This window comes from Tyto alba, unplaced genomic scaffold (assembly GCF_018691265.1).
Source record: "Tyto alba isolate M040663 unplaced genomic scaffold, T.alba_DEE_v4.0 Super-Scaffold_14, whole genome shotgun sequence".
Lineage (NCBI taxonomy): Eukaryota > Metazoa > Chordata > Aves > Strigiformes > Tytonidae > Tyto > Tyto alba.
Genome location: NW_024881276.1, coordinates 38799518 through 38823022, shown reverse-complemented (window position 1 = coordinate 38823022; position 23505 = coordinate 38799518). Strand labels below are relative to the sequence as shown.

Genomic DNA, 23505 nt, shown 5'->3' with positions numbered 1-23505 from the left:
ACCAGAACCTGAAATGTTTATCACCCCCTCCTGCCCAACTGCAAATCTAGATAGAACTCTGGTTTTGGGCATCTTAAGATGTGTGTCACGGCTCCCTGACTCCAGCCCTCTGGTCTAGAGTATTTCTATCCAGAGAGGACTCCTTCACTGCTAAGCTCTATGGCAACAGGACTCTAGGACTCTAGTATAACCTTTAACAGATATTCCTGACTGCATGAACATCCTTGGGCCATGCTTTTTGGAAAAGTAAAGAGCCACTGGCATCTTTGCATTAAAGTCTAGCAGGTTTAACACAACTAGACACAGCCACAGATAATCAGGAGTATTCAAATGTCTTAAGTCAATTCAGATTTCTTTATTGTTCCCCATGGCCTCTTTGAGACTGGCTATGTTCCCACTTTGGATGCTCCTCAGCACTTGACCTGGCATAGGTTCAAGGAGCTGAGATCAAGTCCTTACCCTGATAATTCAGAAGAGTTGGAGTAGTCTGCTGCAGGAATCACACAACTTAAAATGAGGGTATCAGAAGTGGGGAGAAGGGACCATACAAGATTACATCAGAATGATGTATTACTGTCCTGTGAAACTGCACATTTTGACAACTACATTTTCAGATACTGGTTCAGCTGCACAGCAAGTAGTGCTTGGTAGAGTCCTTATGACCTTGAATGATGCAGAGAAACAGTGTACTGGAGGGGAGAAACGGAGCTGTATTATGGACAATTTGACTCTTAGACAGATCAAGTGAAGCTCGGAAAGGTGGCCTTGGGCTACTCCTTGCAATCGTGCAAAGCATAAATTTCATGAAGCTAATAGTTGCATTGTGTATCTTATGGCAAGTGAAATAATATGCCACACAGTAAAAACATTAGCATTTTTAAAGTCTTCAAGTTATTCAATAACAACAAAACTATGAATAAACGTACGTGTGTGATATTAATTCAAACAACATTTTACATGAAAATAATAATCATAAAAATGGCAAAGTTTAACACTGTGTAACTCATTTTTGTTTTTAAGTGCAATGGAACAACTTGCTGAAATGTATTTACTTTCATCCTCAAATACAAAGGGCATTCAGAAATATAAGTTCTTCTATACACATACCTGGAAACACAGAGATAGAGAGAGAGAGACAGAGAGGGGAGTAAATGCTGAAGAAATGTAAAATTAATACCGTAGTCTAATATTTAATGAAAAACATACTGTATTCATTTGTCTATGCATTTAAACTGCATGAATATTCTAGTTAATATTCTACCAGTGTGTGTCAGGGGTTTTTTTGGAGGATACATGGCAAGTCTGAAGTAAAATTAAAATTGCAGCTGATGAATGCAGCTGAAAGTATCATTTTAAGAGCTCCAGTAAGGAAGAAGGAATTGACAACAGCTGATAAAAACTAAGGAGACTTCCATTACCAACTATCATATTTTTTTGGTGACAAACAATATGCAGAACAAATACTACTCCACAAAGTCATTCCAAAAGAGATTTAAAACAGTGGATGTAAATAAATTAAAAAAAAAAATCATCTATCTTTAGAGCAAGTGTGAAAGAAATAGTAGAAATTATAAAAGAAAATATTTTATTTAGCTTCTTTTCATATGTGTATACACATATATGTTTATAGCAGTTCTGCTTCCTCTCTCTGATAATAACACTCTGTAAGCTGGCACCATGATATAAATTAAGCCACTCGTCTGACACTGCTGCAGTTATTAAATAGACCACATTGAAAAATAACATTTTTAAAACCATTTTCTCATTTCCCTCACTGCTGGCTTGTGGAGAACACCTTGCCTGCTTCTTGACAGGTCAATTATTCCAGTGCTCAGCTTCTTCTTACAGATATGAAAGAACCCAAATCGCTGCTCATCTTTTCCAGACGCAGCCAAACAGAATTCCATTTGTTACCTTCACAAGGCCAAAGAGGCAGAAGATGGATGGATACTGAACTGTGACAAATGTCTGATCTAGAGGAAAAGTCTAACTGCAACAAAATTGATATCTAGAGGTAGGCCTCAGAAGTAACATTGCATGTAAAATTCAATCCAGCAGAAAGCTGCCACTACCTTTTGGTTGTACTTTGCCTCTACCAGGGCTATTTATTTTGATGTCGCAAAAAACTTTCAACACACATATCACTCTTCCAAATTATTTTCTAAAAATAGTATAGCTGACATTTTTTAAAAAGTCGAGTCTAAAAAAGCTCATTTTTGAAATGGAATCATATGTGACACAGCAAGTGGGATACCTTTAAATAGACCACCATCTTTCTTCATTGGATCAGAAGCAAACCACCGTCATTAAACATTTAGTTGATGTTATTTTTGAAATATATGAACAGCAATATAACTACAAAGATAATGTGAGGAATTAAAAGAAATATCTGTAGAACTGTATCTACTGAATGTCTTAATTTTCTCATGGAAGTACTTAACCTTACAGGAAGAACTGTTTCCAGAAGCTGACACTTGTCTGGTGATAATACTACATGTTATAGGCTGATGCTTTTTTTGAGAGAGATACTTGTAAACAGACTCCCTGAAGGTTATATTAAATCTACGAAGCAGATCCTAGGCTGCGATTTATATGTAACTATAGTCAAGAAAAGTTTTTTAAATCTTCACTATGTGGAGAGTTATTCCACATGGACAAAGTAGCCTCTAAAGTAGGAAATTACCTGACATGCTATGCTGGGAGCCGTGGTTTATAAAAGAAAATGTCATTCCTCAATTATTTTATAGAAATAGGCAGAATCTTCTCTCTTTTTCAGTAGTTCTAATTTACCTTTAGCAAGAGACAGATGAACTAAATAAACAACAAAATTCAATTGATTTTGGACAAGAAAATCTGCTAGTGAGGGGACAAAATCCTACATTTTAACTACATAGAACCAATTTCACCTGTAGCTTTTTTTCTTTTTTTTTAAACCTTTGTTCAGACCGCTGCAAAGATATTTTTTACTGACTGATTAGGGTTTTATAGTCTGAACAAAGACATAGGAACCATAAAGTCCCAAATTCTAGATCAGACTTGAACAATGGCTTTCTACTTGCTCTTCTACATGTTTCAGGACACTGAATTTCATCTTCTATATAGTATGAACAGCAACCAAGTTATCTTCATGATTACTTCCTTGTTGGGCAATAATCATAACAAATCAAAGAGAAAAGTGAGTAATAAGTGAGTCCATTCTAGAATTAAAAAGTACTTGGCAATCAGCACTAAATTAAACCTCAGGAGAGTACCGTAAATTATTAAGATGCATCTTCGGTAGGAAGGAAAGAGGGCACTCAAAACCCACTGAAACCATATGCACATTCTGAAACTTCACCAGTATTTCTTCCCCTTGCTTTGAAAGAATTCAATGAATCAGAGAGCAGATGAACCCTAATTGTTATGATCACCCTTCTACTTTTACAGGAGAGATTCTCTAGGCAAAGGTTGTACTAGCTAGGTAGAAAGATAGGTTTCTTGTACATTTGTAAGAGAAAAAGATAAAAATTACTTATATCCTACCTCACTCCCTTTACTTGCCAATAAAAAAGCAGCCCTGGAGCGCATATGTTTTAGCAAAACCATTTACTGTGCTACATGCGACAGATATAAATGCTTGTGCATTTCAGTAGTGTAAACTGTTTCCTATGTCTGCATCCTGCATGGTTCACAGAGGCTTGAAAGGTATTTAAGGAAATCCTTTGAAGGACTAAATAGGGCAGTTGCATGAATGGTGTGATAACAGAAACAATAAAGTGGCATGCCCTTTAGACTGGAGTCCCTTCAGACTAGTTAAATATCTGTCCTTCACTAGTTCCCCATTTCCCAATCAAACCAATTTATTACCCATTCAGATGTGATTAATATCAAACACTCATCTGTAAAAGGTTTAATTTATTAGTTTTATTTTCAAAGTGCAGCACTGTTGGTTATAAAAGAATGGCTGCAATGCACACTTTTTTGAAGGCCCAAAGCCACCTGTACATTAGAAGAACCTATCAGCCAGAAGAATATAGGACTGGCCCAATGCTTTCTCATGGAATACTTACAGCACAAAACTGAATACTATATTGAATTCTAATGCCAACCCTATAGCTAACAAACAGAAATCATGTGGATGAAATAGAGCTGAACATACACATACACACAATAATCAAAATAGTCACTCTTGATTTAACCTCCAGTGCTATGTATGGAAGCCTGTTGCTTTTCTGACCATTTTACTAACCTTCCTCTGTGGTACGAGCAGACTTTGATTCACTGTCCATCCCTTGGAACTCATTGAAATAAGGGCGAACCTTAATTTCATAAGTGACCCCCTTTTTCAAGCTGACAAGAACAGCACTGCGCTCAGTTGGGACTTTGACCTCCAAATTCTGCCATGCAGCTGGAGAAGGTAGACCAGACGTTTGGCGATACATTACTCGGTAGCCCTGAATAAACTGGGATTGGCGGTCAACCTAGAAATGGCATCAAATAATATGTCAGTAAACATTAATTAATGTAACAAAACTGTATAAAAGAAAACAAAACATTTGCCTAGAATACTTTTGTCCTCATGAAAAAAAAAAACAAAATTAACAGTTGTTTAAGATGCTGAATTTAAAAATCAAACTGCCTTCTTGTAAGTCACTGTTGATTAATTGTCTATAAAGAACATTTTTCTCACATTACTTATTATAGAACATTTCCTTCTATCTTACTTTCTCCAGCTCTATATATCATGATGAATACCACTTTAAATCATAAAACAAGGCCCCATGCCTGCAATAAATCATGAAAAGAAAATTTTGGCATAACGCTTAATGCATGTAAACTTATTAAGCACATCTTGGCTACTGATGTGCTGAAATACGAGAAGAAAAGAAAAACAAGTTCTTTTCAGAAAAGGACAAGTCTTTGAAGATACCCTACATGCTTTCAGTTAGTCCATTACTTGGCTCAGAGCTCATCTTTTCATGAAATGCTCAGGAAAATAAAATAAACATAAGACAGATGCAGAGAAAACTTCCACGGACATGTGCTGTTTCTTGCCTTCACAGTCTAAGCAGTCTCTTTGCATCCTGGGGTTGCGATGCTCTCAGGCCATCAGATGGAAAAAGGATGTTGATTTTGGTTTATATTTTATATGTTGCTAGGCAAGCACAATTCAAGATTAGACCATACATAACAGTTTAACAATTCTAATCTATCATAGCTATAAATAGGATTTTTATTTGAAGGAAAAACTTAAAATGTGTTCTATCTTGGAGAGTTTGCATGCATTTTTTCTCTTGGGGAAAAAAAAAGCTCAAATTACTGGTTTGTGTCATTATGATATTTGCATGAATTTTGCCTGAAAAAAGTCAAAGCAATTTGATGGATAAAACCACACCAAACCCAGATGCTTCTGTAGCCATCAAATAAGGAGCCAAAGAAAGTGCAGCACAAACAACAAAACTATACAACTAGCTGTTTGGTAAATCTCTGGGTTATAACTAAGATTCAACAAGTAGGATTTATTTTTTCAACAATTTGCTAGCTCGAAGATACCTCAGAATTAGAGATACATTTGTTTAACTTATCTTAAGAATAAATGAATTTAAGGCTGAAAACACAAACCAGCATCTATTATGCTTCTCCTATAATCTTGTTACAGTTTATTGAGGCATTCAAAGGGGACGCAGATTCTTAGACATTAAAAAGCAGGGCAAGCAAGAAGAAAGCTTTATTTATGAGAGCAAAGCAGAAATGTCTTTCATCAAAACTGTCACTGTTAAAAACCTTGCAACATATGTTACAACAACATTAAGCTTGCATTTTATAAACTTCTCTACATTCACTTTAAGTGAATTTATGCACTGAAAGAGGGATATAACTCACAATAATAGCTTGTTAATACCGAAAGAATCAAGCTGTGTTTTTAAGAAGAACATTAAGCAGCTGTTTCCAGATGAAGGGAGTCTGTAAATCAGAGTAAATTGTTTCTATCCATGTTTGACTTTGATTAACTAAATGTTTTATGGACATAAAGACTTTATGAACCTCAGGTTTACTACAAAATTCAGCAAGAATAACACTTTCATGCACTTTGTAATACAGATTCTCAATATAGTTTTACAATATAAAACCATGACGTTTAATAATCAAACACTGAGTTTGATTCCTGCCTAACTTCTGAGTTCGAAGCTAGGTTGAAAGATGGCATAACTTTCTTAGAACTTTGTGTTTTGTCTTTGCTGTTCTCTTAAGCTCTACTGACTGCTGCCTAGTGTAGAACATATGAAAATTCAGAACTGACTAGTTGAACAGCAATGGTGCTACATAGTGGTATGCAAACTGTTTTGAATGGCTTGGTACAAACACAAATGCACTCACCAAGTCACTGAGAAGAACTAGAGCCCTGTAGTATACTCATAGTATACTAATTTTGAGTCCATCACAGTTTTGTATCTACTTACATATAGATAATATACAAATTATTTGTACACCTCTTTTCCTCCTAGACTTCTAGGTTCCTAACCTAAAAGACTAAACAATACAAGGAATATGAAAACAGAATGCAGTAATACAACTAGGTTGTCATGCATATGGGTGCTATAAACTAGCTTGATCTGGGGCTCATACAAGTTTCACAGAGCTTTCAATTACAAGTTTGATTACAACAGGGCTGAGTGATCTGCCCAAATTTCAGATTATTGACAGTGATTCCATTGTTCATGGTCTGGGAGGGTATGTAGGAAAGAAAATATTATGCATTTTTAATGTTTTCTATAAACGTCCAGTAGCATTCAGACTTAAAGCTAGTCGGAACAAAGAGGGCCTCTCATATGGTCAAAATTCTGGGTAACTACTCAAAGGTCACTTCACTTACTGAGAAGGGTGGATTTTTTTGTTTTGTATGGAGTTTTCTGATTAGCAAAAAATAAATCTTGGATAATTACATGGATTAACCAGAGATTTTTGTGAGATATAGGACAGGTATATTTCACATATACCTACATACACACATATATGTGCATGTATGTACATGTGCATATGTAGATGCACACAGAGTCTTATATATAATACAAAGCCTGTGACTTCATTGTTTCCTCCATTTGTTATGCGGTAATTACGTGTCACGCCAACAGCAGGCCACTAAAAATATGCATAGCATTAAAGAACTGCATTCAGCTGTGCTAAGCATCAAACAGCTCTATAGGTCTGGTACACTTTCACACATAGGCAGAGTTGCAGAAACATTCACTGTGATTTGATGAAAGAATGTAATAATTTCTAGGTATTCTCCTTTCTCTTTTTTTGTCAAGTTGCCACTTCCTCATACAAAGTACCTAGTATGATTACAGAGATTTCAGGAACTCTGCACTGAATACTGGGATGAGATAATATTTCTAGTATTCCTGTGACACTCTTAACTACTCTCGAATTTGTACCAGCCGCAGTGACATTCACTCAAAAGACCTGCAACGGTTGCTGATGTAAAGATACAGCTTCTGCCTCAAAAGACATATGGCAGAAAACGCAGGTGCTCCTTTAAAAGACAGAAGAGAGAGATTACTGGCTAGGTTCTGCTCAGCACTGACCTAATGCTTTAAGTCAACCTACAAGCATATTTGGTCCTGCATGCTCCTTCTCACCCTCTTTTAAGATGAATATGCAGTGCAGGAGGTATCTACAAAACTGACGACAGCTCTCCATTTCTGCAGAACAGGAAACTCATTTTCCCTGCATGTTCAAATCTGCTCACACTGCAGCTGAACACAAGACATGTTCAATGGCTATTAGATCATTTGGTTAGGTTATCAGGTTGTTAAAAAGATTGCAAGAAACTCATAATGCAGCTTATTCTGCATATATAAGATCCTTTAAGGCAAACCTGCACCCTAAAGACATTTTGCAATATGCTGTGTAGTATGTAAATTTCTAACCCAAAGTATCCTAAGAAATACTTCGCTCCCACATCAATACCCACAGCAATTCTCTATCTGGGCAGAATACCTTGCACACTGCGCTGAACTCAGTAGTACAGACTCACAATAATCTCTGGAAATTCAAACAGCAATAGCATTTATCCGTCCTACAGGAACAAGACAAAAGGTGACAATACACTGGAAAACTGTCTAAAGGACTTGACTCTTGAAGCTTCCAGTGAAGTACATTCATTTAAAATCAATGTCAAATTAAAAGACAGAGGTAAATAAATTATCCTTCTGCTGGGTATCCTCCTAGAAGGCAGTCAGGATTTCAAAGCAAGAACTCTTTTGCTGTACTGAAGAACTGACTTTATTCCTTCTTGTGCCACAGGGCTCCTTTATAAAGCTAGGAAACTTCACATCTGGCCACTAATTAAACTCTCAATTTAACGCCCGGTGAGGCTAGAAGTGCTGAACTATAGTTGAGGTCAGCTAAAAAAGTGCTTGGAGTACACCATATGCTGTTGCAATGCAAAATCTTTTGATAAAAGTAAAAATAAATCAGGCTCAAGGTTTAAAATTAGCCATTTGATAACAGTGGGCTTATCTGATTCTGTAAGTCTCATCAACAATAAATAACTCTGCACCTCACCTCTCTCTGTGTAAAGTTAGGATAATGACACATTTTTCTAATTGTGATGTTAAATTCATTATTATTTGTGAAGCATCCAAACGTTACATTTCAGAGCATGACAGATAAGCAAGCATGTGAGACAAACTAATATTTTTTTTATTCAATGCAAGGTTTCAATGGTATGAATTCAAAAAGACCTGGCACCACACAGTGAATAAAAATACATAGAAATGTTGAATAGAAGAAGAGATCATGTATATGACCAGATAATTACAACTACACTTTAATACTTATGCACAAGAAGAATAAATTTAAGTGACAGTGAAAACCTAACTTCTGACATTCCCCTGCCTTTTTTTAACACTGACTTTGTAAGCCTGACCTTCTTTTAAAACAGACAGAATATGTGTGCATATGTATATGTATATTTTAAAACTGCAACACAGGAGCCCAGAACTATTTCTGAAATTTTAAACTCAAATTTGACAAAAAAAAAAAAAAAGAGAAAGTAAACCCCCAAAATCTCAGAAAGAAGGGAGAAATTGGTGTTAATTTACAGGGAGTCAGGATGCCAGAAACTTAGAAGTCAATGATGTTCCTTGGCATTTACATTTTGAATTGCAGAAAGTCAACACAAAGAATCTTTATGACTCTCATGGCACTTCTATCCTTTTATATGATAGCTACACTACCTAACCATTTTCTATTAATAGTATGGACTTTATTCTCTGGATAGAGTGGCTTTTTTCCTTGATACTGTGGTTAATTAATTGGTTCTGTTCTGGTTGCTGGAAAGTTTCTAATTAGCTGTTCCAGAGATCTTTTTTTGTGTCTGTCTTCCCTTGGGCAATGCCGAAACATCTCTACAGAGGCCTATATGCTTGTCAGGTGGCACAGGGTCACTGCTTTGAGGGATCTTCCCAATAAGCTGATATCCATGGCATCCCTAACAATTTACCTTTACCTTACCATGTTTTCTTCACTCATTACTTGTTCAGGAAGGGCACTATGAGACTCCTTTAGATAAATGCAGAGAGATATATACACACACATAAACATCCATATATATATATACACACACACACACACATACATACATATATATATGTATTTCATTATAATATAATGATATTAGTTACATTCTCTAAAATTGAATTCTGTTTCTTTTGGGTCTTCCTTTTGCAGTATATGCTGAAGCAAAGGCAAGCCTATGAAACTGTATTTCTGGTAGCTGTCACACCCAAGAAAGGACTTGAAGGAGCACCACATGGATGTGATCCAGGTTTACAATTACTGGCTGCTAACTTACAAAGTTTCTAAACTCCTGACCCATCTGCTTGGGCAAATGTCGGCTTGGGCAAAAGGGTTTGCTTTCAAGGTTAGTCAGCCTGTCCTGGAGTAAAGTAGCTGAAACAGGCAGCATTTTTAGAAAGTCAAACTGCATGTTGACATCATCAATGGCAAAATGCAGTGACAGATTTTCTAAATAATCTTCTAAGACAGACAAATTTGTGGCTTTCTCTATTTACTTTAATCCGCCCCCCTCCCTCTGACCCTGTCAGAACAAGGATGGTGCATAAGCCCCTGTAAATATGGCTGAGTTGTGCAAAAACAACAGTAATCCTTATAATACACAATCTATCACCACACTTCTTATCTCCTGTTGTATAATCCCTTGTACACATTAAACTCTTAGCAATATTACATGTAGAAGAAAAACCCTGAGTACTGTGAATATCCCTTTAGCAGTTTCATCCTATGTAATACAATTGTTTCAGTGATGAGCAATGCAGTACTACTTCCCTCACTCTTCCACCCGTGGCTCTTCTTCCTCTGGGGCAGATGCCCCAAGAGTAAAGCACTTTTCTGGTGCACAGTGCCCTGGGAACTCTCTCTTTCTACAGCTACAAATCCTTTCCTTCAAGCCTCAGGAAGGGAAACATAGCATTTTGAAAGCAAAATACTACATCAAAAATTCTACACAGTAGTTTGACTCCTTAAATAGAAACATTGTTAAGTATTGCCAAAAAGATTCTAGTCTTCTATAATGAAAGGATATCCACTGATTGTGGGTAAAGCTTGTGCTAGAAAACCAGATGCTACAGAGTGGATCAGACATCAGCACAATGTGCTTCTGACTTCACTACAAGTGCCCTATATGAAAGCTATTTTTGCATTTTAGGGTCGCCAAATAATATGGTATTGTCAGAGGTCCCTATGCCTTGAAGTGGAAAGTGCTTTTTCATATAGCAATTTCATGTTGAAATTTAACTTTGATTATTTTTTGACATGACCAGGAATGAGTCCACAGATCAATTATCCCTTAGATTATGGTGTTAAGCATATTCATTTTTATAATATTTTTATAGTGAAACAGCTAGTTCTCTTTGAGCTGAACACTGAAGACTTTGAAACTCCTGACTTGAAAAAGAAAATAAAAAGACCATTTAATTACCAATATATATGCCTGTATAATGTTAGTTTATCAGAGCACTCACGTTGGGGTCAAGACTGGAGTTTTTTAGAGTACTAAAAAGCTGCAAGGATAAATAGGAAAAATTAAAGTACTGTTAAGGTAATAATAACAGAAGCCTTACTGTCCAGGTGACTTGAACCGTCGTGGGTGTTAGCACAACAGGATTATGCAGTCGTACGATGACGTCTCCCAGTTCTTTCTGGACTTGCCTGTGATCCACACCTTGTGCTGGTGGGCTGATATCTGCCAGGCCAGGCACACACATGAAAGCATTATTTTAAGGGGAAGAGTTACATGTGGCAACAATAAGAATTACTGAATAGTTTGACAACCTGATTTAAACACCCTTTATAATATTGTTTTAAAAACAACACAGTACGAAGGTCTAAATATGAACTTTAAAGCATATCAAGTAATGCAAAGAAACCATTCACCTTTAGTTGTTCAGGAAATAGTTAAATATAAAGATATTTAAATAAGTATTCAGACTTGATGGCAAAGTTTTCTCAGATCTGGTAAGTGATGAGAGAGATGTAATATTCACTAGTTCCAAAATAGTCAGATAATAATGTTGCCCAGATGTCTGGAACCAAATTTGTTAGTATAATTGAAGAAAATGAACAGGTTGGGGTTTTTTTATTTTCTTAGAGCATACATGACATTGTCGTTACATGTCTACAAACTGTCAGTAGGCTTCCCCTCCACACATTCCATGCACACAAGAAACTGAACACTAAAAATAGAATTTTCTTCTGCAAAGCAAATTTTCCCTTTACAGACACAGATAATGAAATCTAATGCAAATATGAAAAAATAATTACTTTATGAAGCCAAACTGGCTCTGATCTAATGAAACACCAACAAAAACAATCTACTACAAAAATTTTCTCTTCAAGATTATGTCAAAGATTCCTTCAAAGTGTGTGGGGAAAATTATTTCTTCTAGTCAAAATCTGAGGGAATTTGATCACTTAATATACACCTATGGAAAACTACGACTCCATCTCAAGCACCACATGTGGCCCTAGGACCTAGTCTTTAGCGATCACTTTTGGATTATGACATTGTCTTAAACTGAATGAAGCTGTATTATCTCTGCTAAATAGAAACTACAAATACAAAATATGTGTCAGAAAATGGAGAAGGAGACGTGCAATGTGTCCTTTTTAGTGATAGTTCCTGGAAATAATAATTTTCTATTACACTGTGCCCAAAGGAGAAAGTTGGGCTACAGCTATCACCTAGCTAATATATCACCATAATACATCCCTTCCCTCCAATTTAGACAGAAGTGAAGATATATTCTAGGAGTCAGTGAAGTCTGGATCCCTTCAATGGATCCCTCAAGAATCTTACAACACTATTCTTGGTCAACAGTTATAGATGACCTTACTATGTCAGTTGTCTATGTGGATTACATAATGCCCGTTAGAAATATACATACTGACTATTTCTTCTGGAATTTGCCTAAAATTTTTTGAGAAGGGGGTATTTAGAACACAAGTACAGATTATGTTCAAAAAAGCCCGATATATTATGGTAACACCTTTCTAGGTATCTGTGAATTTTGCTTGGTTTTCCCACAGGATGCACAAGCCAAAGACACTTTCCCTCTTTTTGGATCAACATCATGTCCTTGTGAAGAAAATACATACATGAACGGTTTTTTCCCCCCCTCTGATGGCCTTAGATATGGGAGTATATAGCATGTAATTTCTTTTTATCTTCTAAATATTATTAAGAATAAATAATAGTGCTCTTAAAAATTAAACATTTAAATATAACAACTGAATTTGAATCACATCCTTCCAGATTTTGAAAGTAGTATTTGATCATCAATATTTCAGCTTCATAATTCTAGATTATTATGGGTTCTGAGTCACCAATAAACAATATTGCCACAGGCTTCTACTGATATTCATATGAAAATGGCTCCATGAATCTCCAGAGGGAATATAATACAAATATGGATGTCAGTGAAGGAGCTTGTCTAGCAAATTATGCCTATACAGTATGACCAAGAAACAGTGAGATATAATAAAATAAATCTATAAAACAGCAACTCAGACTGGTTTACAGGATGATAATTTATGCTGCTATCCACAAAAAAGGTATGATTCTTGGTACAATAGCTACAGCTGCCCATGGCTAGATTTTAGGTTAAGTTATCCTATGGTATACAAGTGACAAAGTACCTACATTCCCTCAGGAGAAAAGACTTTTCTACATAGTATGTTTGTATGAACCGCATTTCATCATTTTAATGGGACATGTGTCCAGAAGTAAGGGAATAACATAGGCTAATAACGTTAAGAAATAAGTATCAAGACATACATGTAGAATTCTGTTTTCTGGTATGCATACTTGGAAACATATGCATATGTGATGTTCACAGTGTAACGTCTTGTAATGTCATTTTCACATTACTAGGAGACTCCTGGTGGAAAAGCAGTTGATCTGCCTATAAGGTTATCATCAAATACTGTAATAATAACATCATGACTCAAGCAAAACAGGATCAAGAAGCTATATTTTGATCACAATTAAGAGGTCTCTACAATTAAATTGGTTGTATATTTTCTCTATTCTCTTTTTTAACAGCTTCCAGTGAATTTACTATTAGTTGCTAGTAATTTAATTCCAGGGATAGGTTTATATATAATTTCTTTAAAGTGTTTTTTAATATATGGTTTGGTCTGTTAACAATCCAAACAAGATCTAAACTCCTTTCTTGAGAGTAATTACTGATGTCTCTGTCCTTATTTGATGTAAGTCATATAAGGTAAACCTTTTGAAAGTGCCTGATTGTCTACTTGTAGTCCACAGGTAAAAATATGCATAAAATCCTATTACTTGTATTTTCTATACTTAGTACTAGGAAATAAATGCTCAGCTATTAAAGCTACCACAGACACCTGTTGCAAATTAATATTACATAGCACTGTTATAGCTACATTTTTCTTTCTCTGTGGACACTGTGAATAGGCTTTCTACTGTATGTCATCTTCTGTGAGCCTGAATTGAATTCAGGCATAATTAGAAATCACATCAAAACATTATGTTAATTTTCAATTGATTTTATGATTTAATTCTATTAAACTGCAGGCTTGCAAAGAAGCTATAAATCCTGTACGTATCTCAGTGTGCTTGACTGCTAACCAGCTTCTGGAAATGGAAGCTGCAACACATGCTGTAGCTAATTAAAAGACATGTTTTTACTGAAATCAAATTGCTTGTCAGTATGTCAGATAAAAAGTGTATACTTGACACTCAAATGCCAAACAAAATTGTTTTTTTAACTAGGTGATAAGTTATGCAGACTAAAAGGCTGGTGCAATGAAAAGCATGAGTTCACCCTATAATAATGGGAGAGTAACAAATAGAAGAAAACTTGTGATACTCATGGATAGTCAAGCCAGGAAATTCCTGCCCAGCTCACTCCTTTAGCTTTTCAGAAAGAAGCTCTGTTTCTTCTCTTACATCAATTATTACTATTTTGAGGGGATAATTATTAAGGACAGATCAATTCAGCAATAGACTGGGAAGAAGGAAGCTGTAGGTGATGTGATAAAGGAACACCACCCAGCTCTTGTTTCTCTCTTTCTATACAGGACCAGCAAAGGTCCCAAACCACTTACACATGCTGAAGGCTGACACAGGATGCACTCTCCATGCACACTTTTATAACTTCCATAAACTAGACAGAGGATCTCATTCTAAATTAACTGTGAGAGGAGCTATTACTTTGGACTTGAAAAAATTATGATGCCAAAAAATTATTAATTCCTGTACTCCAACCTGTTTAACATAGAACTACACTGTTGAAAGAAGCATTCAAGCAATGTGTTTTCATAGTCAAAAAAACCCCATACTGTGAAGAGAAATTTGTTTGTGGCAGTTATACAAGGTTAGAGCTTGATGTAATGTGAACAGAATTTAATAGTCAGTTCAACAACAATGGAGGATCACAGCTATCAATTATAACACCACCCTATAAATGAGGGATTTCACTTCATCCTTCCCTCTTGGTTTATGCAGTAGATTAATATAAATAATTCAGAAATCTACATATATAAATAAAAGACCCATGCTTTTCTCAGAACAACTTCAAAATATTTTTAGTGTGCACCTGCCTTAATTTACATGAATATCTACCTAAATGTCGGACCAGGTTAATCAATACACTACAGCTATATTATGCAATTCTTTTGATGAAAACTAATGCTAAACATGGTGTCTGTCTGACATAAGCACTTGTTATGATAGTATATCCTTATTACAGTGATGAAGAAGAAGAAAGGACAGGGAGAGAAAGGATGGTGAGGAGAGTGTGGTATTCAGACTGCTTTTCAAAAAGGCTTGGGTAACTCACATTATTTTCATAGAAACCAGGTAGCAAGGAGCACACCAAGTCTAAGTGAACTTCAAACCAAAAGGTCTACAATGTACAACGGATTACAGAGATAACCCATCTCTCCTAAGCTCCAGATTGATACAGCAAACATTGGACTATTTTTTCCCTTTAGTGGTTAACCTCAATGCATGATTCCTTCAGTCAGAGTGCTAAAGCCAAATGGCCAGGCTGACCTAATGGTCAACTCTCCATTCCTTCTTCCTATTTTAGCTCAAGCAGGTAAGCCTTAGTAATTATTGTTACCTTGTGTTCGGACAGGATCTGACATAGGGCTGGGATCACTGAGACCTTGTGAATTGATAGCTCTCACCATAAACAGGTAGATTGTATTGGGGCGCAGTACTCTCACAGTGTAGAGAGTGGTCTTCACATGGTTAGCCACCGTTTGCCAACTGTTGCTCACAGATTGACTGCAATGAGAAGAGGGTTGAAGATTATAGACTAATGCAAGAGAAAAATATAGAAGTGAAAGGACCTACTTTTGTAAACCTATATCAAGTCGAAGTACAGGAAAAAGTACAGGGTAAAAATAAAAATATTTGTTTCAGTTAACTCATCAAGACGGGGTAAAAAAAATAACACAGCTGTCAAAAATACTTTTCCATTTAACAGAAGCAAAAGCTTTTGCTATCTCTCTAAAATAAACACCTGCAAAAAGGAAGTGTGGAAAGCTGTAAAGTAAATTTGCATGATAAGTAGGCCACTCTTGAATGTAAACCTTAGAAAATACAATCTTTTTAAAAGAAAAATTTTCTATACAGCTAAGTAAATTATGTCAATAAATTGTCATTGGAAAAAGAAGAAAAGTATTCTCTTTGAACTAAATTCATACTCAAAGTTAAAAAAAAAAATCTGAAAATATGTTTGCAAATGACAGTATATGAATATTTTTTTCTGTCACTACATTTTCTACTGGACATTATTATAAATAAATTGCAATCAACGGTATGAAGAGATTTCAAGTGTGATTGTTAAAACAGCTTTTAATGAAAATGCCTGGCTTTTGTTAGTTATTGATGAGATGGCATTAAAGCTTATCTAGAGTGAAATACCACAAAAGTTTAAAGAGAAAATTTTATTTTATTGTGCTTTGTTGTATAGCATTGATTAAAAAATTCTTTAAATATATTTAAAAGGAAAAAGAAAATAGAAATCTATGAGTTTCATATTGTTTCAATTGTTACACTCATGTAATGCATAAAGGGCAAGTTTCAGAAAAAAATCAACAATCTGCATATACAGTAATATTCTTTGCATATTAATATAGCAGGATGAAGCATTATTGTTATAACTTCTTAAATTGCATGCATATGATTTTCACAAATTCCTGCATTAATTTTAATTAAAAAAATAACTAAATTATTTGTCATTTGTTGAACATCTTGATTAAGCAAAACATTTAAGCATGTGCACATTTTTAAGATGAAGTGTGTATTACTGATACATGTGAGAGGTATGGCCCATGCTTAAACAAACTTGCTGAACTCAAGCCTGGGAGTTCTTCCATACAGCGTATTAATTGCTGCTGTGTGGAAGGGAGCAGCTGGATTCTCTTAGCCTCAGGCTGAAGGATGAAATCCTAAATTATCAACACTAGCCTTTTCAGTTAAAAGTTTTAATCTATCTAAAACAGTAAAAAAAGTGCTTTGATTCTTTTAATAGGTGTTGCTTTAACAAGAATAGGAATTAAAGTATGCAGAGAGATTTAGGATTTTCCATTTATTTTCAGATTATTTGTACTATGATAGTCAAGGTAACACCGGCCCAAATGATTTGACCTGCAGCATTCCCACAGGAGACTATCAATGATCAGCAATGCTAAGGGAAAAGTAATAGATAATGACTGCATTGTCCTGTTATATTCCTGTTGACTTGAAGAAATAGTTAGATGCTCCTCTAATTAATCACTTAGAAAGAAGTGATAAATTAAAAAAAAAAATCAATTTAAAAAATAAGAATCAATGCCTGCCATAGAAGTTGAATCTTTTAATGAACTTCTAATGATACATGTAGAGTCAAAAAGAACACCACAACACCAGGAAACAGCTGGTACCAGGGTTTAAGCAAAATTAGAAAGGAACGAGATTAAAAGTGGAATAATTCACATACCTAAAAGCCTCAATAATATATGCACTAGCTGGTAGGCTTCCAGGGGTCCCTGGTTGCCAGGACAGGGTGACACTGTTCTTAGTAACATCAGTGACCTGAGGTTTGGATGGTGGCCCAGGGAGGTCATTTATATCATAATTTTTACTGACTGTTGCTCCACCAGATTCTGTGAGGGGCAAATACAAAACAATTACTTTCTATCCTTGATTGTATAAATTTGATCAAATTAGAAGCTTAAAAGGAAAAACATGTCAAACATCCGCAAAATCAGCATAACAAGTGTTCTTAATCTGTAAAGAACTAAGCCAGCAACTATATTACCAAGTCTATTTTTGGATGAAGAGCTACCATTATTTAGGTACATACAGAAAGAAAAAAACCTGCAAAACTCAAAAGTTAAATACAAATATATTAAAAAGGAAAAGAAAGAATAACAAAAAAGCCCAGCCTTGCTGAAATTTATGTAAAATACCAAAGCTTTAGTTACTAGAAGGCTGAGAAAGCTCCTATATCCAGATCAACTCCAGTACTCACAGAGAGCACATAGGATTTTGACTGGCCTCGGTGTAGGCATAATAATTTTCTTGCCCAAGTCAATTACTGGACAAATCCACAGTTTATTTGTTATACGGGCCACCACACACACAAATAAATTCCTGTTTAGAACAGTTATAGCATACCTCTGTCACTGAAGAGAAATACAAATTGACGCAATGTTAATGGATATTTAAAGATAATAGCAATGAAATGCAAGGAGTGTGAAGGAACCCAGCCTTCCCACCTAGAACCCCTCCATCTCAATCCCAGAATTTCTAGAATGGATTATTTGACTCAGACTGCTCTAATACAGTCTACACTTCCATTTTGTGCCAACTGAAAAACAGCTCTTTGACATCGCTTACCTGTCACCTCCAGCACAGCACTCCAAGATGTCTCCCCACTGGAACTTGTAGCAACACAAGTGTAAGTCCCAGTATCGGACAGCTAGACATAAAGAACGGTTAAGGATGGTTTTAACAACGTTTCAGAATCAGCTGACTGAGTTTACTCTAATTTTCTTTTTCTAAATGTTTCTTGGTAAGAAGCATTTAGCCTAAATTTTATACCAGACTAGAGGGCACCAGACCTTTTCAAACAATCACTGAATGGTGGCTTACTTTTAAAGAACTATAATAAGAATACTTGCTTCTAATACTTTTCTAATTTTAATTTTCATCTTGTTAATGGTACCAGTACAGTATGTATGTGGTACAGAATGGATGTTTTAGACAGTGTCAATTTTCGTATTGGCTACAACAAATGCAGGTGAAATCAGGTAACAATACAACAACAATTAACTTGTTAGAGGATAAAATCTCACCATTCATTATCCCATGATGATGCAGAGATACAGTTTCCTGTGCCAGGAAGTCTGTTACATCATCTTAGACTCTTATCACCGATTAAGTAATTTCTATACAGGCCACCACGCATAATGCTGCTGTTGAGACTTAACAGTGGCTCTCTCTACACAGACAGTCCTCCAAGCAATTTTCAAATGGCAAAATTAAATCAGATCCTACACCATGCTTACCCTTCTTCTGTTTCCCATGGGATTTTATTTCAGGCTTGCAAGGCACTTTGGTAGCAAAAAAAAAATGTATTCGTATAAAATGATGGTGCTTCACTTGTCAACGCATATATTTAAGATTTATTTGGGGAAACCATTTTGAATTACATTATCAATATTAATCTCATTACTATATAAATTGTTCTACTGGAAAATTTGCCAAGTGTTTTTCTATTCCTTCCTTAAATTTAAAGTAAAGATTTCTGAGACGGGAACAAGTGAAGACTACAGAGATGGATGGAAAATGGTAACTTTACAAAGCACAAAATATACAGATATACAGAGCAGACTTCCTACCACTACGTATAAAGCATGGTAATCTAGAGATGGAAACAGAAGAGGGAGAATGCTGACTCTCGTGATAAAGGAGAAGAATTATATTCACCATCAGATGACTTGACGGAAATAGGACTGCATCCAAGAAGCTTTATTAGACTTTAAGGAATTGTAATGGGTTTTCTGCTAAATGCAGATTGGCACTATAGGAAATGTGCTTATACATCATTCTTCAAGAAGAATGTCAAGGCAAATAAGTGAGATGCTCTTTAGATTACTTGTTGATATATAATTTATTTGATTTTTAACATTGTCATGTTTGAATTTTGTTGGTATTTTCTTCAGATACACTGGGACTGCAATATACCACTCCTAGGGGCAGGAAACAACTGATTAATGCCTGTTCAACTATCTGAATGAGCATAACTTGCATTTTAGGAGATGTTTTTACATGAAATACAAGCAATAATTGAATCCCTCTGACGATGGCTCAGAGACTCAAAATATAGAGATAATGCTAATGAAATGAGAAAAACTCTTGAAAGGAAACAGATTTTCCTGAGGAGAGAGCCTTACAGTATTCTGAAGTACTGTTTTATTTTGCTGCTTCTGAGCTTTTATTAAATATATAATTCTTCATTATGTGATAATGAAGAATATTTCTCAAGACTATGGATCTCAACTTCATTTGTATACTACCGTGACAGATGGTATACGGCATACTCAATGAAGTATGTGTTATAAATGACAGAAAAACTTGCAGAAGGCAAACTCAACATATAAAGCAAGCTGGAGATATGCTGCCTCTTGCAAGTTATGGTGAATTATATAACTTCTCGACTGTGGATAGATTAGATACAGACATAGTGTATTGCTAATTCAATTATTTATACTTTTTGTGTGCTATGGATAAAACAACAGGGGAGGTGAATGGAAAATCTTTGCTATTCAGTAAAATAAATAGTTTTCTTCCTTAGTTAACATAGGTGTTTAAATCTGGTGTGGTACACTTCTACAGAGCAGAAGGGAGTTTTCAGTCAGTGTTGACCTGTCTGAAAGGGTACTGAGTGATGTATGTGAGTTTTTAGTTGTCTTCCTCAGAGCAACTGGGAAGACTGGTTCATCAGAAAAATCTTAGGTTCACGTTTATGACAGTGGCCCATGGTTCACTGTGACTGCTGCAGACTCCTGAATAATTTGATTTACACACATAAAGACAGTTACATAGCACAAGAGGATGGTCTCAAAGGTTTAAATAGTAGTGGCTCATCTTTACCCATATCTTGAAATCTTTTACAATTGCAATAGTGGTTACTATTTGTGAGAGGAGGAGAAGGCTGAGGACATGTGAGTGATAAATACTAATTTGTTTTGAACTTGTGTATGTAAGTATACTTGGATATGTCTCGTGGTGATTTTTTGCTTAGGAAGTGTTGCTAGTCTTTGCTCAGTTAGACCTAAGTGAACAGTTAAACATTCAGATTTAAATCCACATTTAATTCATAAAAATTGCAAGGTACAGGAGAAATCTGTTTTTTATGGTTGTGTGTGGCTTTTGTTCTTAAGTCTGAGTTGAACAGTGCACATTACTGCAATCGAGGGGTTTATAAAAAACATCTTTCTAAGCCTTTAAGGAAAATTGGTTACCAGTGAATGAGCCACTTAAGGATCAATAAAAGCTCCATGTCTTTCAAAACCACACTTACTACTAATACTGTTTTCTTCTCCCCTTGCAAGCATTTTTTTTTCCTTTCGTTTACAGACCTTGTGCCTCTAACAGCGAGATTAATGCACTGGCACGATTCAGAACCAATTTCATTGTTTGCATAGCTGCATGCAGACAGGTATCCCAGGAGCTTCTGCCTCATGGACACTCCACAGAAGCCCATCATTGATGCCTGAAAGTTTGTTTGAAATCACTAAGCTTCCACCTTTAATTGCTGCTTTCTAACACTACTGGGGAATCTTGACTATTCAAGCGCGCTCTTTAATCCAGCTCTACAGGAAAAATGCATTAACCTTCATGGCCTAAACCTGCCTTCGGTCCAGGGAGGAAGGATAAATTGTTTACTCAAGGAATGCTAGCATAAATTTTTTAATAAATTCCATTTTGTTCCAAGGAAGTTAACAATTCATCTATGATAACTGATGAAATAGTATCAGAAAACAAAACTGCACTTTACGTCTTGTCCTTGGTAGTGATGTTTATTGACTTTTTTTGGATGGCAAAGTGCAGAAGTTACTGCTGATGAAATTAAATGGTTTCTGAAATTGCCTTTAAGTTCTTGACAAATAATTACATTTATCTTACTATTTTTTCATATACATGCTTGTCCACATACACACAAGCAAGAACATATTTTTATCTTTGAACAGGGAAAAATTAAAATCTCAAACAAAGATTTGTGATGCAATGTTTATCAACAAAGTCTGACATTATGCTATTTGAAATATTATAAGATTTCTTTGTATTTCTAAGATATCATATTATCTTATGTGTCAAAATGTAAATATTATGATAGGCATTTAATTTTGAATAGGAATCCCTCCGCATATGACTGCATGTTTGTTACAGTATTAGCTGTCTTTTCCCATCCACAGCCTGATGGAAGATCTCCAGCAAGCATAACATTGGAATAAATCAGCCAGATCAAGAATGCCAAGACTCATTGATAAAGAAAGTGCACAGCCAAACCCTTATGAACTCCAGAATCACTTGCTAGCAAAACAGCTCCTTGGAAAATTATAATTAGGTGTTGAAAATGAACTAAGTTTTAACAGAGACAACAGGCCAATTCCTCCATGGTAAGACTGACTGAAAAGATAATAAAGGCCTGTCCTTTTACATGTCTATCCATCCCCAACTCATGTCTTTTATTGCAACATATGTAAGATTTTAAATATCAATTCTATTTTTAGTGAATTCCAATAGAAATACGTGATGCTAGTTTGGCTCTTTTTTTTTTTTTTTTTTTTTTTTTTTACCACCCTTCCCTACACAATATCAAAGAATGAAATAGGATGTGGACTTGGTGAGAATTTAATAGTAAAAGAGACAATTAGGTTAATTTTGAAGACAATAGACAGAAAGACAGCAGAGCTGCTTGAGGGGCACACCAATAGCTCAAGACTAGCCATGTACCACTTTTAGCACTTGTTTTGCTCTTGATACTCACCCGCAGAGTTTTAATCTGAAGTGTCCCCTGATCCTGTATGGATGTTCGAGGGTCTCTGCCCAGGAAGGTGAATCCTTCTTTTAACCAGCTGATAACAGGAAGGGGGTCGCCGGTTGCCTTGCACTTCAGCAAAGCTGTCCCATCCACTGCCAGCGTCTGATTGACCGGCCCCTGGAGGATGATGGGTGGAGGCCTATCTGTCAAGACTGAACAGGGACACAGGCATTGGCATTCACACCTTTAATAGTTCCCTGCTGCAGTTAGCCCTTTCCTTGACCCAGGACCAATTTTAACAGACTTGTTTCAGTTAGTATCTAGAAGGCTAAAAACATTATTTTTGGAAGACTCGCAGATACATGTTAACAATTAACTGGTATATTTTAAAAACATTTTTGTAAGAATTTTATTTCACCACTGCGAGAGAACACCTAGATACACAAACTTCTATTAGCAAAGATCATCAGACTCACTTGATTAAGATAGGATGAAAATTAAGACCTTGATCCAGAAAATAATTGAGGTACATCTTTTTTTCCCCTCCAATTTAGGAAAGCACTTAAAGCACGTGTTTAATGTCACACCAAAATGTGCTTAATTGCTTACCTGATTTAAGGCCTAAAAGAGAAAATCTGTTAAAGTTCAAAGTGAGAAACCGTAGCCATTCTAGCGTGGGTACCAGCCATATACCCCATTCATGCTCCACTTGCAAGTTTTCATCAGCAAAATATCTAACAATAATACAAAACATTTTCATAATTTGAGTGATCTAAATTACTGCACCACTCTTTCTAGTGTAGAAAAGTTCAAAGTCAATCAAGCAATTCAACAGCTTGCTTATCAAATCATTTAATCACTTTTTAAGGACATGAATTGTCCCAATTTTTTTAGTAATTTACATTTGCATGCTTTAAATACT

At 35.6% G+C, this 23505-nt stretch overlaps 1 protein-coding gene across 7 annotated transcripts in view; it reads right to left on the bottom strand.

Annotated features, from left to right (window-relative positions):
• Positions 1–23505, bottom strand: part of ROBO2 (roundabout guidance receptor 2) — a 946026-nt gene that overhangs the window by 71190 nt on the left and 851331 nt on the right. For all 7 annotated transcript variants that reach the window (XM_042788459.1, XM_042788462.1, XM_042788460.1 and 4 more), the window contains exons 10-15: positions 22590–22795; positions 18431–18512; positions 17529–17694; positions 15663–15829; positions 11127–11248; positions 4229–4460 (exon numbers count right to left, since the gene is read on the bottom strand). In XM_042788459.1, the coding sequence (XP_042644393.1) occupies positions 4229–4460; positions 11127–11248; positions 15663–15829; positions 17529–17694; positions 18431–18512; positions 22590–22795 (975 nt within the window). The remainder of the gene's footprint in view (positions 1–4228; positions 4461–11126; positions 11249–15662; positions 15830–17528; positions 17695–18430; positions 18513–22589; positions 22796–23505) is intronic.